The sequence below is a fragment of the Mustela nivalis genome, assembly GCF_964662115.1.
Source record: "Mustela nivalis genome assembly, chromosome: 13".
In the NCBI taxonomy this organism is placed as follows: Eukaryota; Metazoa; Chordata; class Mammalia; order Carnivora; family Mustelidae; genus Mustela; species Mustela nivalis.
In genome coordinates, this window is record NC_139032.1 from 90,553,741 (window position 1) to 90,567,630 (window position 13,890).

At 60.7% G+C, this 13,890-nt stretch overlaps 1 protein-coding gene across 1 annotated transcript in view; it reads left to right on the forward strand.

The window, feature by feature from the left end:
• Positions 1-2,492: 2,492 nt before the first annotated feature.
• The window catches only part of QSOX2 (quiescin sulfhydryl oxidase 2), a gene marked incomplete at its 5' end in the record, with an annotated part of 30,697 nt that continues 19,299 nt past the window's right edge, over positions 2,493-13,890 (forward strand). Inside the window, one exon of the mRNA XM_082695202.1 lies at positions 2,493-2,823. Coding sequence (XP_082551328.1) covers positions 2,493-2,823 — 331 coding nt within the window. The remainder of the gene's footprint in view (positions 2,824-13,890) is intronic.

Genomic DNA, 13,890 nt, shown 5'->3' on the forward strand with positions numbered 1-13,890 from the left:
AGGCCGTGTGCAACAGATCGGAACAAGGCGGGGACAGAAAAAGAAGTCAGATCTTGACCAAAGCAGACGGCAGCTGCTCCACCAAAGCACCCTCTCCCCATACAGACTGGAGCCTGAGCGCCCAGTCATTCCTTTCTCCTCCCACTGCAGGAACAAGAGCCGGACGAGGGAGGGACCCCTGGGCCGGTCCCCCACCCGCTGTTGCTCCAGGACTTGAAGCAAACAAAAAAGGCCACAAGAAAAGGCTCGGCTGATCTTGCTGATTCTCAAGGTCCCTGGAGAAGCCAGTCAGGTCTTCCATCTTCCCGGCAGAGACAGTATGTTCCTCCCGAATTGGACCCTCTCTGCCTCTGAAAAGGATCACCCGTGTGGGCAGACAGGACTTACGGAGATGAGCCATGGACAACGGGAAACCCCGGCCCTCCTCGACACCTCCGGCCTCCGTCTGAGCCCCCCTCAGATGGAGGGAGGGAGGCCCAAGAGCAGGGGCGGCAGGCTCCACACAAGGAGGAGGAGGAGGATGACACCCTTCTACGTCCCATTGGGAACCAGGCTGTCCCGATCTGGAAGGGAGATGGAGGACCAGACATGCCCCCGATGCGTCGCTGAGCGTCTCAAACACACTTGCGATAGGCCTCTTTTTAGAAAAGTTCTGAGAGGCCCTGAGAAAACTATTAAATTTAACAATTCAGATCCTGATAATTACTAGGGACAGGTTATTCTTAAGGACACATTTGTCACCCATCTACATATATGTATTTTTTATTTACTTGAGAGAGATCGAGAGAGAGAGAGAGCAAGAGAGAGGTGGAAGCAGGCTCTCCGCTGAGCAGGGAGCCCTAAGCAGGGCTTGATCTCAGGACCCCAGGATGGTGACCTGAGCTGAAGGCAGATGTTTAACCACTGAGCCCCCCAGGCGTCCCCTGCTCAGGCTACCTCTGACATTAGGAAAAAGTTACCAATACCTCCTCCTGGACTCAAGGACGGCTCCTGAGGACGGCTACCGCCATCTTCCACACTAGGTGAGGCACCTCGGGGAGCTCCCCCAGGAGACACAACTTGCATGGCCTGCTCTGCTGCCCACGTCCTGTTAAGGGTCAGGAATACTCCCCCTCCATAGGAGATGAACTTCTAACAGATCTGAAGCTCCTTTTCAGGAAAAATGCAGCCCTTTCCTCAGTGCCAGAAAAGTAATGACTATTAGTCTTTCTTGCTCATCCACAGCTTTAGGTGCCGTCTTGCTTCTCTTTGCCGCGGGATGACACGCAGCGCCTCCCTGGAGTGGGGAACCTGTCAGAGGCCCTGGTTATGCTGCTCCTGCATTTCCTATATGGGCTTATTTATTTGAAGCGGGTGGGCACCAGCTGGGGGAAGGGCGGAGGGAGAGAGTATCTCAAGCAGACTCCCGAACTCTGGAGCCCACCACCCTGAGATCACGACCTGAGCCAAACCGAGAGTCGACCCCGACTGACTAAGCCACACGCACACACACAACCCCCCTGCGCTCCCGCTCCTTTCTTCTCATAGCATCAGCCCTGTGGGCTACCTTGGCCTTGGGCCCACCGAACTCCTCTGTCCGGCACCCCCCAGCACCTGTATTTGGGAGCAGAAGGGCAGCCTTAAGCCCGTTAAGTGTGTGGTGGTGCGCAGCTCACACCCGTCCATGCTCCGCACCGCTGGCCCATGCGCGCCGTCCTGGCCAGGCACCTGCAGGCTGACCGGCCACCTCAACGGAGTGGGCCAGGGCACAGGCCAACCTGTCATTCCACCGGAGGGTCCATGCCCGCCGCTGCAGACTTGAGCGACTATTCCAGGCTCTCCAGGTCTGCGGCGGGGATCCCCTCATGCAGGGAACCCTGTCCTTGGGTCAACGTGTGGCTCTTGACAGCAAGGCCCCCGGCTGCCTCCAAGCTCACGGCTCCCCGGAACCAAAGGGGAGCCCTCGGGTCACCACGGAAGCATGGCACATCGGGGCACAGCGGGGCACATCGGGGCAGACACTCGGGCCCGCGTTCCTCGGGCCGCGGGGACACAGAGCGCTGAGCCGCGGGTCCCGGGAAGCGAGGACCGGGCGCCTTGGCCCTACACAGGGAGGTCCCCAGGCCGGCCGGGGGGAGCGGTCGCGGTCAGCGGTCCTGCCCCGGGGAGCCGGCGGGCTCCCCTCCCGCAGCGCGCGCGGACCGGCGTTGGGGACGCGGACCCCCAGCGCGGCCCAGACCGAGATGCTCCGGAAGCCAAGCTCAGGGCAGCGGACGCCCAAGTCCAGGCGGGGCCCGTCGGGAGCGAGTTTCCGGCCAGACGACGGTGCGGCGACGCCCGCACGTCGGACACGAGACCTTTTCGGTCGCTAAACCCGGGGACCCTGCAGGGGGCGGGGCCGGGGCGCTCGGGGGCGGGGCCGGGCGCACGCTCGGGGGCGGGGCCGGGCGCGCGCGGCGCACGTGACGCCGGTTGCCAGGGTGAAAGGTCAGGCGCGCCGCGGCACTCCCAACATGGCGGCGGCCGAGGCGGCCGAGGCGGCGGCGGCGGCGGGAGCGGCCCGCGGCCTGGGAGCCCCGGCCCCGGCGGCGGCGGCGGCCCGAGCCCGGCGGCTGCCCCCGCTGCTCGTGCTGCTGGCGGCGGCGGCGGCGGGGCCCGGGGCGGGCGGCGCGGCGCGGCTGTACCGCGCGGGCGAGGACGCCGTGTGGGTGCTGGACAGCGGCAGCGTGCGCGGGGCCACGGCCAACAGCTCGGCCGCGTGGCTCGTGCAGTTCTACTCCTCGTGGTGCGGCCACTGCATCGGCTACGCGCCCACCTGGCGGGCCCTGGCCGGGGACGTGCGAGGTGAGGCGCGCCCGCGCGCGACCCCGACGGCCCAGGCCGCAGCCGCAGCCCGCGGGGGAGCCGGCGGGGCGGGAGGCGGCGCCCCCAGGGATCGAGGTCCCCGCTGCGTTCCGGAGCCCCTGCCCGTGAACCCTCTCCCGCCGGCGGCGCGTACGGCGGGTGCTCGGGGCGGGCCAGGCCGGCGGCTTAGCCCTCCGGATGCGCCGGACGCCTGCGGGGGCCGCCCGCTCCGGCCCCGGACCGCACGGTACGGCCGCCCGCCGGGGGCCGGGCCCGGGTCTCCTCGCCGGCCCCGCACGGCTCAGCTGGGGCGCGGTGGGGGGCGTCCGCGGCACCCGCCCCGCCAGCTGGCAGAGCGTTGAGGTGGGGCTCCCTGGCCCGGGAGTCGGAGCTGCCCTCCGCACGGGGAGGGCCGGCCGCGGTCCAGCTGGCGCTCGCGAACCTCTAATTACGCGTTTCCGTGGGCAGGAGCGGAGCAAATTGCTGCACTTTCTTCTGCGCTTTTGTTTCTGGGTCTGACATCTTCCTCTGCTGTGATTTTGTTCTCCGTCACGGGACACACTCATACACTACTTAAAAGCCTAAATAAGATTTTTGTGCAAAATCGTAAATGATTTGATTTTATTTGTTTATTTGACAGAGACAGACCACACGTAGGCAGAGAGAGGGAGAGGGACTCCCTGCTGAGCAGAGCGCCCAATGCGGGGCTCCATCCCAGGACCTGAGATCATGACCCAAACCGAAGGCAGAGGCTTAACTCACTGAGCCACCCAGGCGCCCCAGCTAATGATTATCTTTAAAATATGTTCTCTTACTTTGGAGTGTTGGGAGCCTTTTTTTTTTTTTTTTGGACAGATTGTATTCCCTCATGTGAGAGAGATCACAAGCAGACAGAGAGGCGGGCAGACGGATAAGGAGAAGCAGGCTCCCCACTCAGCAGAGAGCCTGACCACGCAGGCTCGATCCCAGGACCCTGAGATCATGATCCAAACCAAAGGCAGGTGCCCAACCGCCTGGCTCCGGGCGTCCCTGCGTGTTGGGATTCTTGATTCTGAAGGCTTTGTTCTCTGATCTCGTTTTCTTAAGCCGCCAGTGTTTGGACCCGAGGTCAGAGGCTAGGAGGTGGACAGACTGCCCCTTAAAGGCTATCTTAAAGCCTTTCTTTCTGAGAACAAGCAAGCATTTTAATAACAGAACTTTTCAGTTGTCATTTGTTTTTTAGTGGCAGAAGCGACATGTAAATTCAAATGCAAATGTGGGAATCTGTCTGTGGCAAAACATTTGTCACCTATTTGTGCGTATTTTGATTCTCTGAAACAAATGCCGTGAGTCAGATTCGAACATTGCAGACTGTTCTGTGTTGAACCAGCATGTCAGGGGCCATGGAGCTTGGATGGAAGGTTCCTTCTAGAAATGAGGGCGGTAAAATCCATACCTAATGGGGTGATTAACTCAGCTGTTAGCTGAATACGTTTATCTTAACAGGATTGGACCCTGGCCAAGTCAGGCCTGTGGTGGAAGGGAGATGTGGCTGGAAGTGAAAAGCAGCTGTGGTCTGAGGGAGGGTGAGGACAGCTGCAGGGACACCTGGGCAGAGCCCTCGGCACTGGGGAGTGGCCCACTTGGGATCCCCAGAGAGAAGTCACCTGGGGGCTTGTTCGACGTGGGCCCCAACCCAGGCCCAGCCTCCTGTCAGCACAAGCCCCACGTCTGCAGGATCACGGTTCTCAGGGACACTGGGCCTCAGAGACTCCTGCATGGAAAGGCTCGTGGCCAAGAGCGCCAGGAATCACAGCACGTGACCTCTTCCTCGTGGATGTCCGCCACACACAAGAATTCCTCAGGAAAGGAGCGTGCTATGTCTAAGCCTTTGCTTCCCGCTTCATCTCCCACAGGGTCCTTTTTGTGCCTAATTTCAGCCAACTCCCCATGGAATCACAGGGAAGCAGCACCCTCTCCCCACCCCTGGCTGCCCACAGGGGAGCAGATGCCCATTGTTCCCCCTGTGAATGCACGCTTTCCTGCTTTCCTCCCCCTGTCACCGCTTGGCCCCATCAGTCACTTGTGAATTCGGCTGTCCCGTCCCTGGGGCATGCACACAGGCCTTGCCCTGGGCCACCACAGGTGCCTCTCACCACCGCTCTTAAAATGGAGAGTACCCAGCCGGCTTTTCCCATCCACCACTCCTCCAGCCCCATCTTAAGGCTTCTGGAGAGTGAGCTAGGCTTGGCTCCCCCGTGAGATTGCCTGGGGTCGGGGAGCTCTGTCTCCCCAGACGTCCCTCCACCCTCCACCCTCCACCGTCGCTGCCTCAGGGGCCTCTGCCGTTTGCTCGGAAGCAGGAGGGGTGGTCTGCAGGGGGTGGGGCTCCTCCCAGCTCTGGGAACAGCTGAGGGGGGCCTTTGTTTTTCTAAAAGACTTAGGTTGAAGTTTAACACTTCACTGACATTTTCAAGGTTTTTGAAATAAGTGGTTTTCCTCGTAAGAAGGCTTAACAAACAAAAGGTCTACTGTTGGGTGTCGCCAAATGCTGCGCCAGTGTTTGTGGATCTGGCTTAGGCCTGTCAGTTCTAAATCCTTTGCAAAACAGAACCCTGCTGTGTTCCTGGAAATCATTTAGCCCCGAGCTGAGCTGTGGCGTTCGCTCAGCCTGTGATGCTGCCACCGATTGGGCCCGTGAGCTGTCTCTGAACTAGCTCGAGGGAAACTTGGCCATCCCAAAGAGTGTCCCGGTCAGGGTCAGGGTCAGGGTCACCGAGGCCTCAGCCTCTGTTCTCGTGCTCGTGTTCTTGTGTTCATGTACTCCCTTGCGGAAGCAGGCAGATTTCCTGCAACAGCGCTGGAGTCCTAGGTAAGGCTCAAAGGGGAGCCGGAGACTTGGCGTTCAGTCACAGCGCACACCTGCTCTTCCTGCTCTGTGAGGGGTTGTGGGTGTCACCCCTGTCCTGGATGGTGACGCCTGGAGGCGGCGCGACGCTGAGTCGTTCTCTTAGGATCACACAGCTGAGTGACAGGCTCTGTGGCTCCGAGACCCGCCGCTCCCTCTGCGTGGTGGCTGTGAGGCAGGTGCTCATTCCTGCCCAGAGTCTGCTCTGGCTTGCCCCCCTTGAGCTCACCACGCAGTCTGGTCTTCCCACCCACGCTGGCTTCTTGGTGATGAGCTAGGACTGCTTGGTGTCCCCCATGGGCCCACATTCAAGCAGAGAGTGGAGAGTAGGGGTGGCGGCTGATGGGGGAGGGGTGACAACACCAGCAAGAGCGACTGGTCAGTGCACCTGCGGGGGTGTGCAAGGTGGGGAGCTGCAGGAGGCTTCCGGGAGTCTGCCTGGACCCTGGGGAGGGTGGACAGAAGGTGGGAAGCAGGCAGGGGTGACATCCGCCTGTTATGGCCCCAGGAAGGCCTGTTGTGCCCCCCACCCCTGGCCCAGGTAGCTGTGGTTGGCCCCGAGTGAGACTCTGTGATGACCGTGACCAGAGGAGCACCACCGCGGCACTGCCGAGCTCAGTGATGCCGGGTATGAGAACCGGGTCATCAGGGTGCTGGGAAGACGAGCGCGGGGAACTTTTCCTCTCTCTGGCCAGCATTGTGAGGCTTCAGCCGTTTGCCAGGAGGGAGGCTCGCGGCCGGGACGGCAGTGTCCCATCGGGCTCTGGAACAGCTGCCCAGGACTCTGTGGAGCTCATTTCACCCCTGTGCTGGGGTGGGTGCGCTGCGGAGACCCTCCACTCCTAGAGGACGCTGAGCGGAGTGTGCCCGGACTCCATCCACCTCCAGTAACTCCTGGATGGCTCAGGCTGGACTCTGCTGCGCACTACTTGGGCTCGATTTCTACCCAGACTTACGTATGTTTCTTTTCTTTCTTTCTTTTTTTTTTTTAATGTAAGCTCCTTGCCCAGCGTAGAGCCCAGCACAGGGCTTGAACCCTGAGATAGTGACCCCAGCTGAGATCCCGAGTCGGACACTCAACTAAGCCAGCCAGCTGCCCCTGCCCAGGCCTGTGGAGCTTAAACTTGCTCTTGAACTTGGAGCCTGTCCAAGACCACCTTGCTGAAGCAGGAAAGGGCCTGCACAGGGGGAAAGAGTGTCCTCCGGTGGCTGGAACGTGCAAACCCCACCACCCTGGCTTCACCTGGAAGAGAACCCCCCCCACACCCCCGCCGCCGCCGTGCGGCTCTGCCTTCCAGACAGCCCTCCTCTTGCTCCCTCTCCAAGCCCGGGAGACCCGACGGCGACTCCGTACTGTGATCGTTTTCTAGGACAGGTTGATGCTCGCCTGCAAATCAGACTTACAAAGACGTTTTATTAGAACTTGGCAAGTAGTGGTATGAGGTTCAGTCCTGTAAGTTAAGCATAGAGTTACTTGAAGGGTAAACTTGAAATAAATTTCAGTTTGCTGTTACACAGAAGCTTCCGTCTTTGACAGATACGTTTTCAGTCTGTGGTACTCAAAGTGGGCAGGCCTGAGAGCAGAGCGGAGCGCGGCTTGCACACTCCTGTGGGTGCCCCTGGAGGCCGCAGGGCCTCCCAGCTGGTGCCCTCCCCCCGTCTGGTTGGGGTGGCCTGACATTTTGTCAGCCAGGCCGTTTGCATTCAGTTTAGAGTGTTTCTGTCCTTTCTATGGTGGGGTCTAGACAGGTGGGAAAGGCAGGAGGTGGGGAGGGTACGAGTTGAATGAGGCAAGTACCCCGAAGCTAGACCTTTGAAATAGTTTGCATTTTACTTGATAAAATAGACTGTCTCTTTTGTGTTTGCATGAATGCCTCCATCTGCCAGCCCGTAAACCGAAATTCTGCCTCTGCTGCTTTCCTCCAAGCCTTCCCGCCCAGCCCAGCGCGGGCAGGCTTCCTTTCCCAGACGGACAAAGGCCTGGTGAGGTGTCAGCCCACCCCTCCACTCAGCCGCCGGTTTCCGGCGGGCCGACCGGCCAGCTGGCTGAGCTCTGCGGAGTGCTTGAGGACCGGTGTCCCGACAGCCTCTGTGTGCTGGCCTGAGGCACTGTCCTCGCCCCGTCCGTGCATCCGCATGCTCCCTATGGAAGTAGAATCTGATGTCCGCCCTGCGTCGGTCCTGCGTGTTGGAACTTGTCCTGAGTATGTTCTGTGTGGCCCTGGTAGGTGTGAGAAACCGTGAACAAGACAGCGGAGATCCGAGTGGAGCCTTGTGCCTCAGAGGCAGGGACAGTGAACAGAAACACAAAATGAGGCTAATGGAAGGTCATGAGTCCTAGGAGAGTAAACCAGAAGATTGCATGGGCACTAGGTGGCGGGGGAAGGTGTCGGGTGGCATGTGACACTCAGAACATGAGGGGCGCGCCACAGTCCCGAGATGGGCAGGACCACGGGCATCCGAGGACTGCAAGGGGCCACCACGGCTGTCCGGTGGCGAACCAGGGGGGGTGGTTCCGGTGGGTCAGGCAGCCGGTGGGACCTGTGGCTCCAGGCTTGTAGGCTGGACGGATTGCAGGAAGGAGGAACGGCTTTAAGTAGGCCGTTATATGATCTGGTTTCTCAGTTTAAAAATGTGGCTGGCCCCGGAGAACCGAGGGCCAGGAGTGACCAGAGCAGGGTGAGCCTGCGCTACCAGCACTGGCCGCCTCCAGGGGGCACTGATGGACCTGGGGCGGCAGATTCCGGGAGAAGAACCGCGGGGGTGGGGACACTTGTCTTTCTGCTGCAGGCAGGGTCTTGGAGTTGACCCTTCGTAGTTTGTGGACAGGAAGAAGGACTGTTCTAGGCAGTGCTGTGTTTTCGGATCCATGAGTTTTGGTCAAAGCTCACCAAGTGGGACATCTTCCTCTGGGGAGCACAGCAGGCACGGGCATTTCCTGCGTGTATTTCAGGAGCATACCCCATGTCCCTGCCCTGGGCCACTTTCATGCTGGGCTAGTTTTCTTCTACATCCTGCCGTTATGAAACATTATCTGAAACCTGGAACTGTGAACAAGAGGACTGGTGTGTCCTCTCCATGTCCCCGAGCCTCGTGTCACGGGCTCCCCCTGGGGCTAGTTTTCCCAGGGACGTTCCGTGTTGGACATGGCTTGGTTAAGGGCTCTGACTCACCCCCTCATCTGATGGAGGAACAGTCCTGTCCGGTGGAAAGGGGAACCCAGCAGCTGGGGGCTTCTGCCCTCCTGGGCGTTACCCTGCTGTGTCTCGGAGCCGGCAGTTCCTGGCAGGCCGGGTGCTCCGTCAGTGTGCCCCTGACCCGCTCCTGCAGCGCTCAGTCTGAGCACCGTGGGTGCCCGTTTGTCCTGTGTCTACACGAGTCATGCCTCTGACTGTTTGGAAATTAGACTCTGACACTCGCCGCGAGTGGATGCAGGGTCTGGAGCCCTCACGTGGGCGAAGTTACCAAGTGTCTGGTTTCCCAGAGGCGGCAGAGGGGGCCTCCTGGGCGCGAAGTTTCCTCAGAGCCCCTGTGGGGCGGTTGGGCAGCAGTCGGCATCCCGAGCGCCTGCACTCTGTGGGTAGCGCTGCACCTCTGGCCCTTTCACCGCGGGATGAGGACAAGCAGTGGTTAAAATCCAGGGAAACCGAGGTTTTCTTTTATCTTTTTCATTTTTAAGCCATCAGCCGTTGTGCCCTATTTCAAAAGGCAGCGTTCACCTCCTGGGTGCCTGCGGAAGTTGGAGGACTTGGCAGGCTGAAAAGCCGAGAGTTGGTGACTGCAGTCTGGGCCACCTCCTCTAGTTTCCCCGTGGGCGTATCTGCAGCCCAGACCCTGCACGTCCCCGAGCCCAGCAGCCCCGACTCCTCCTCACCTGGGAACTCCTCACCTGGGAAGGCAGCCGGCACCCCTGAGAGGGGAGCTGGCTCCCCACTTCCAGGGGGCAGGGTGGGGCAGGACCAGGGGACCTCCTTCCATTGTCATTTGGGAGGTTGTGCCTGGGACAGCCTGGTGGGGCGTGTGGGGAGGGCTCGGGCTCCACATCCAATGGGTCAGCCGCTCTGCACCCTGGCCCTAACCCCGGCGACTTTAGAGGGTAATTGCTCCGGTGCCAATGACCTGTGCCCAGTTCTTCCAGAGTCCGTGGGGCCCAACTGGGGTGACCACATGTGAACACTGGACCTGCCTAGGGGTACAGGTTGGGTCAGGAAGGACACTGTCTACCCAGAATCCCGGTGCTAGGCTGGTCACTGACCCAAAGAGGAACTATCTTGACCTCGCTCACCATAGCTGCTGGAGCCCATGGAGGGCCACCTTGCCCCATATTCCTGGGTGCCAAGACAGGAGGTGGCAACCAGTCTGCAGTCTCTGTGCCACCAGGACCCCGTGCTGCTGGTCAGAGTGATGTCACTCCTCCCCCTGCAGTGTGTCAGTCCCTCCCGAGACCCGCACCCTCACAGGACTGGCCCAGCCCCTGACTCTGGAGCCACTCATGCTGGCCACCCCCCCACCCGAGCTGCCTGCTGGCCTCTCCCCTTCTGTCCCTGCCTCTGGGACCCTGGTCAGTCGCCACCGTCTGCGAGGACGGCAGTTCGCAGGGTCACTGGGAGTTTGCCATTGGCTTGCGTGAGTGCGGTGTCCACTGCCGAGCCACGGCTGTGGGGAGGGCTCGGGACACTTTCTAGCAGCAGACGCCACGCCGCCGTGCCGTGCGCGGGGCTGCCAGCCCACCTGTCCTCACACCCCCTTTGGAGGGAGGTGTTGTCTGGCCTCTGTGTTGTGCCCACGAGGCTGCGCAGGTTCTCCAGACCCGGTAAGAGGCAGAGCAGGATGTGGGCCGCGCGGGCCGCCTGACGGGTGTCCTGGTGCCATGTGCACCACCTGCCCTCTGTCTGCTCCAGACGGGCCTGCTGGGACGGGGGTGGGACGGGCCACGCCAGGGACACCTGGAAGCCTGATGGGACTGAGCTTAGTAAAGGGGGCAGAGGCCAGGACATGTCAGGACGTGACCTCAGAAGAAGGATGTGTCGTGTGGCTGTTGGCGGTGTGACGTTAGACACAGCAGGGCGAGAGAGGGGCCTGTCCTGTCCGTGTGGCTGGTTGAGAATGGCCTTGCTCCTTGGGAGCCATCAGGGTCCTCTTGGGGCTGTACCTGTTCCCAGCTTGCTGCCATGTGCGTGGAGTGTGGCGTAGAGGCAGCCTCCACCCCGGACGACTCCCAGGGCCCTGCTGGTGCCCATCGCCAGCACAGCCTGCCTTGGCGACGTCTCCTGCTTCTGCACGCAGGCCTCCCCTTTGTCAGGCAGAGAAGAATCCCCCGTCCCCCCCCCCCCCATGCCCCGGGGTGGCATTTCGTCAGCGCCGCGCTGGCAGAGCGAGATCGGCCTGTCGTGTGCGGCTCGCCCTGCGTGGGGATGAGCAGGAACAGCCATGCTCAGGTGAAAACGGTGTCACAAGTGTCACGGGGAGGAAGGGGCAGAGGAGGTGAGGACCGTCAGCCACCTGGCGCTTTTGTGATGCCAAGAGACAGTTTCCTGGTTACTGTCCTCAAAGTCAGGATGGCCCAGCTCAGGGGCAGAAGGCTCCTCGCGGCTGGGGCAGCCCCAAGGCCCGGGCAAGGGAGGCGGCACTGGGTGCCCCTCGTTTAGCCTGTGGGGCCAAGGCGCCAGCTCTCTTGCCTGTAAAGTCACGTCACAGTCGTGGGCATGGAGCTGAGCTGGGCTGCTGTGGGTCAGAGCATTTTAGATTGTGGAGTCCTGCACGAGACGCAAGTGGTGATGTGGCCGCCCTTGCAGAGCAACGTGGCTCTCGGGGCTCGGGACGGGCCCTGGGGACACGGGGAGTGGGAAGCAACCCCTCTGCTGTGTCACTGTGAGGGGCGCCAGCTGCTCGGCTGCACCTGTGGCTCGGAGCAGGGCTCCCCGCGGAGCGACACAGCTCCTGCCAGTGCACGCAGGGCCGTGGTCTGGTGGAGGGATGGTAGAAAAGATGCTGGCAATACAAGGATAAGTGGTTTTTCCAAAGAACTGGTTTTCTCTGTGTTTCTCGAGGAGACAGTGCAGAGGCTCGCTGAGGAAGTGGTTGATTCCGTTCCACATTGACCATGTGCGGTTCAGAGGAGCACGCGTGTGCCGCATGGCAGGGCGGGCTGCATTTGAAGGAGGGAGGGTCTTCATCTGGAGCTGGTGGGATAAAGGGAGAACAGAGCCTTGAGAATATGCCAGTCGGCACGCTCGTGCTGCGTGTGCTCCGCGTGCCTATGACGGCAGGTGACAGTGGTGCCACCAAGCAGATTGTGAACCCCGGACAGATTCCTTAATCTCTCGGACCCTCAGCCCCCTCATCTGTAACATCCCGCCTCTTCCACCCGGCAGACCTCCATAGGTGGTGGCTTGGTAAGAAAGCTTGTAAAGCACAGTGTAGTTGACTTTGTTTTGGATGCAAGACTGATGGGGAGCTTTTCTTGCCATTTTAACTGTGCCTGGGCAGAAAGTCAGGGCAGGCCTTTCTATGGAGGTGACATTTGTGTTGAAATCTATGAATAAGGCAGCAAGTACAAGTTGGAGGAAAGCATGTTCCTCCAGGAAAGAGCAGGTGCAAAGGTCCTGGGGCAGGAGTGCGTTTGGACCTGTCTGGCTTGAGGGGAGAAATGAATGAGGAAGAGATGAGGGTACAAATCAGCTGATGAAATGGCAGAAATGTGCAGAATCTGGAAGGTTCTGAGGGCACCCAGAAAGTGATCTTGCCTGCAGACATGCATGCCTTGCTGAGGGCTAGGCAACCCTCAGGGGTCCTTTCCAACTGAGGTTAGGATTTGAAGAATCACATAGTTCAATCTCGAGCAGAATGTTTTTTCTTATCACGGAAGTGCAGGATGTGGGAACAGCTGGCAGATTGTTGGGGCCCGGGGGAGGTCTGCCTGGAAAAAGAGCAGCCCAGTCAGCGCGGCTGGTTTGGAGGAGGTGCGGGAGCCTGGCTGCTGGCCGCTGCCCGGGGACACAGACTTTATCCTGCTTGTGCTCAGAGCTGGGCACCCGGATGGCACCGCTGAGTCACGGTAGGGGGCGGCTGCAGAGGGACACAGGAACCAGCGTCTGCTTTCCAGCCCTTCCTCTCATCTGGGGCTGCGGGCTGAGCCTGAGGCCGGACAGCCTATAGTTCTCGGGGCACAGCAGCACACGATCCTGCCTTCGGGGTTACCAGGGTGTTCACGGGGGCTGACAGCCGCTCTTACCTCCGCGTGGGCAGCCAGCATGTTCCCGCTGTCTCTGTGCCCGGTTAGACTCAGGACGGTTATTGCAGTGTGGCTGGTGCCGCTGTGGCCTTGCATCTGGTTCGATTCAGCATCATTGTCACGGGCAGCGTCATGACCCAGGGCTGTTTCAGGGGGTGCTGTTTGGGGCCTGTCTACACCGGGACTCCGGCGGGCGGGAACTGAGCACAGCACGAGTAGCCACAGGGCTCAGTGTCCGCCGGCCCCTGCAGACTGGGGGTGGGGGTGCATTTGCTTGTGTGTGAAACGCGCTTAGTAAGAAGACTCACAGAACAAGGAAGTCAGCCCAAGTCCCACCGCGAAAACCATACCGTCGCGACCGTGGAGGAGTGCGTTCCTTGCGCTGCTTTCCCGCGTCCGTGTCTGGCGTGATGAGTCAGCGCCATTCTACCAAACGTCAGGGTTAGCCCTTGGGGCAGGTCTTCATTTTCTCACATACTCTTTCTGGGCAGTGGGTGCTTTTATTTTTTTAAGCATGAAATGACAGTGTGTCATGGAAATTCCCAGTAAACAGTGAAACCCTGCGCTTGTGAGGCAGGGACGAGGAGGCAGACAGGAGGCGTTTCGGCAAGATGAATGGGAAGAGAAGCGAGGCTGACAGGCTGGGGGAGGCCCCCCCAACAGGGCAGTGGGGGTGCGTGTGGAGGGCGGGGGCAGCTGCCGTGCAGGAGGCAGCATGCGGGATGGAGGCCGCCCAGAGCACCGTGTGGCAGGTGGAGGCCACCGCCTGGAGGGCCCCGTGTGCAGGTGGGGGCCGCCGCGGTGGAGGGGGTGGCGTGCGGGGGTGGGCGCCGCGGTGGAGGGCACTGCTGGCACTGCTGGCACTGCACCGAGCTGCCCGCTCTGGGCCATCTGCTGCCCTAATTGGATGCGAGTATTAACTGTCCTTCCTTCGTTCCGTGTAATC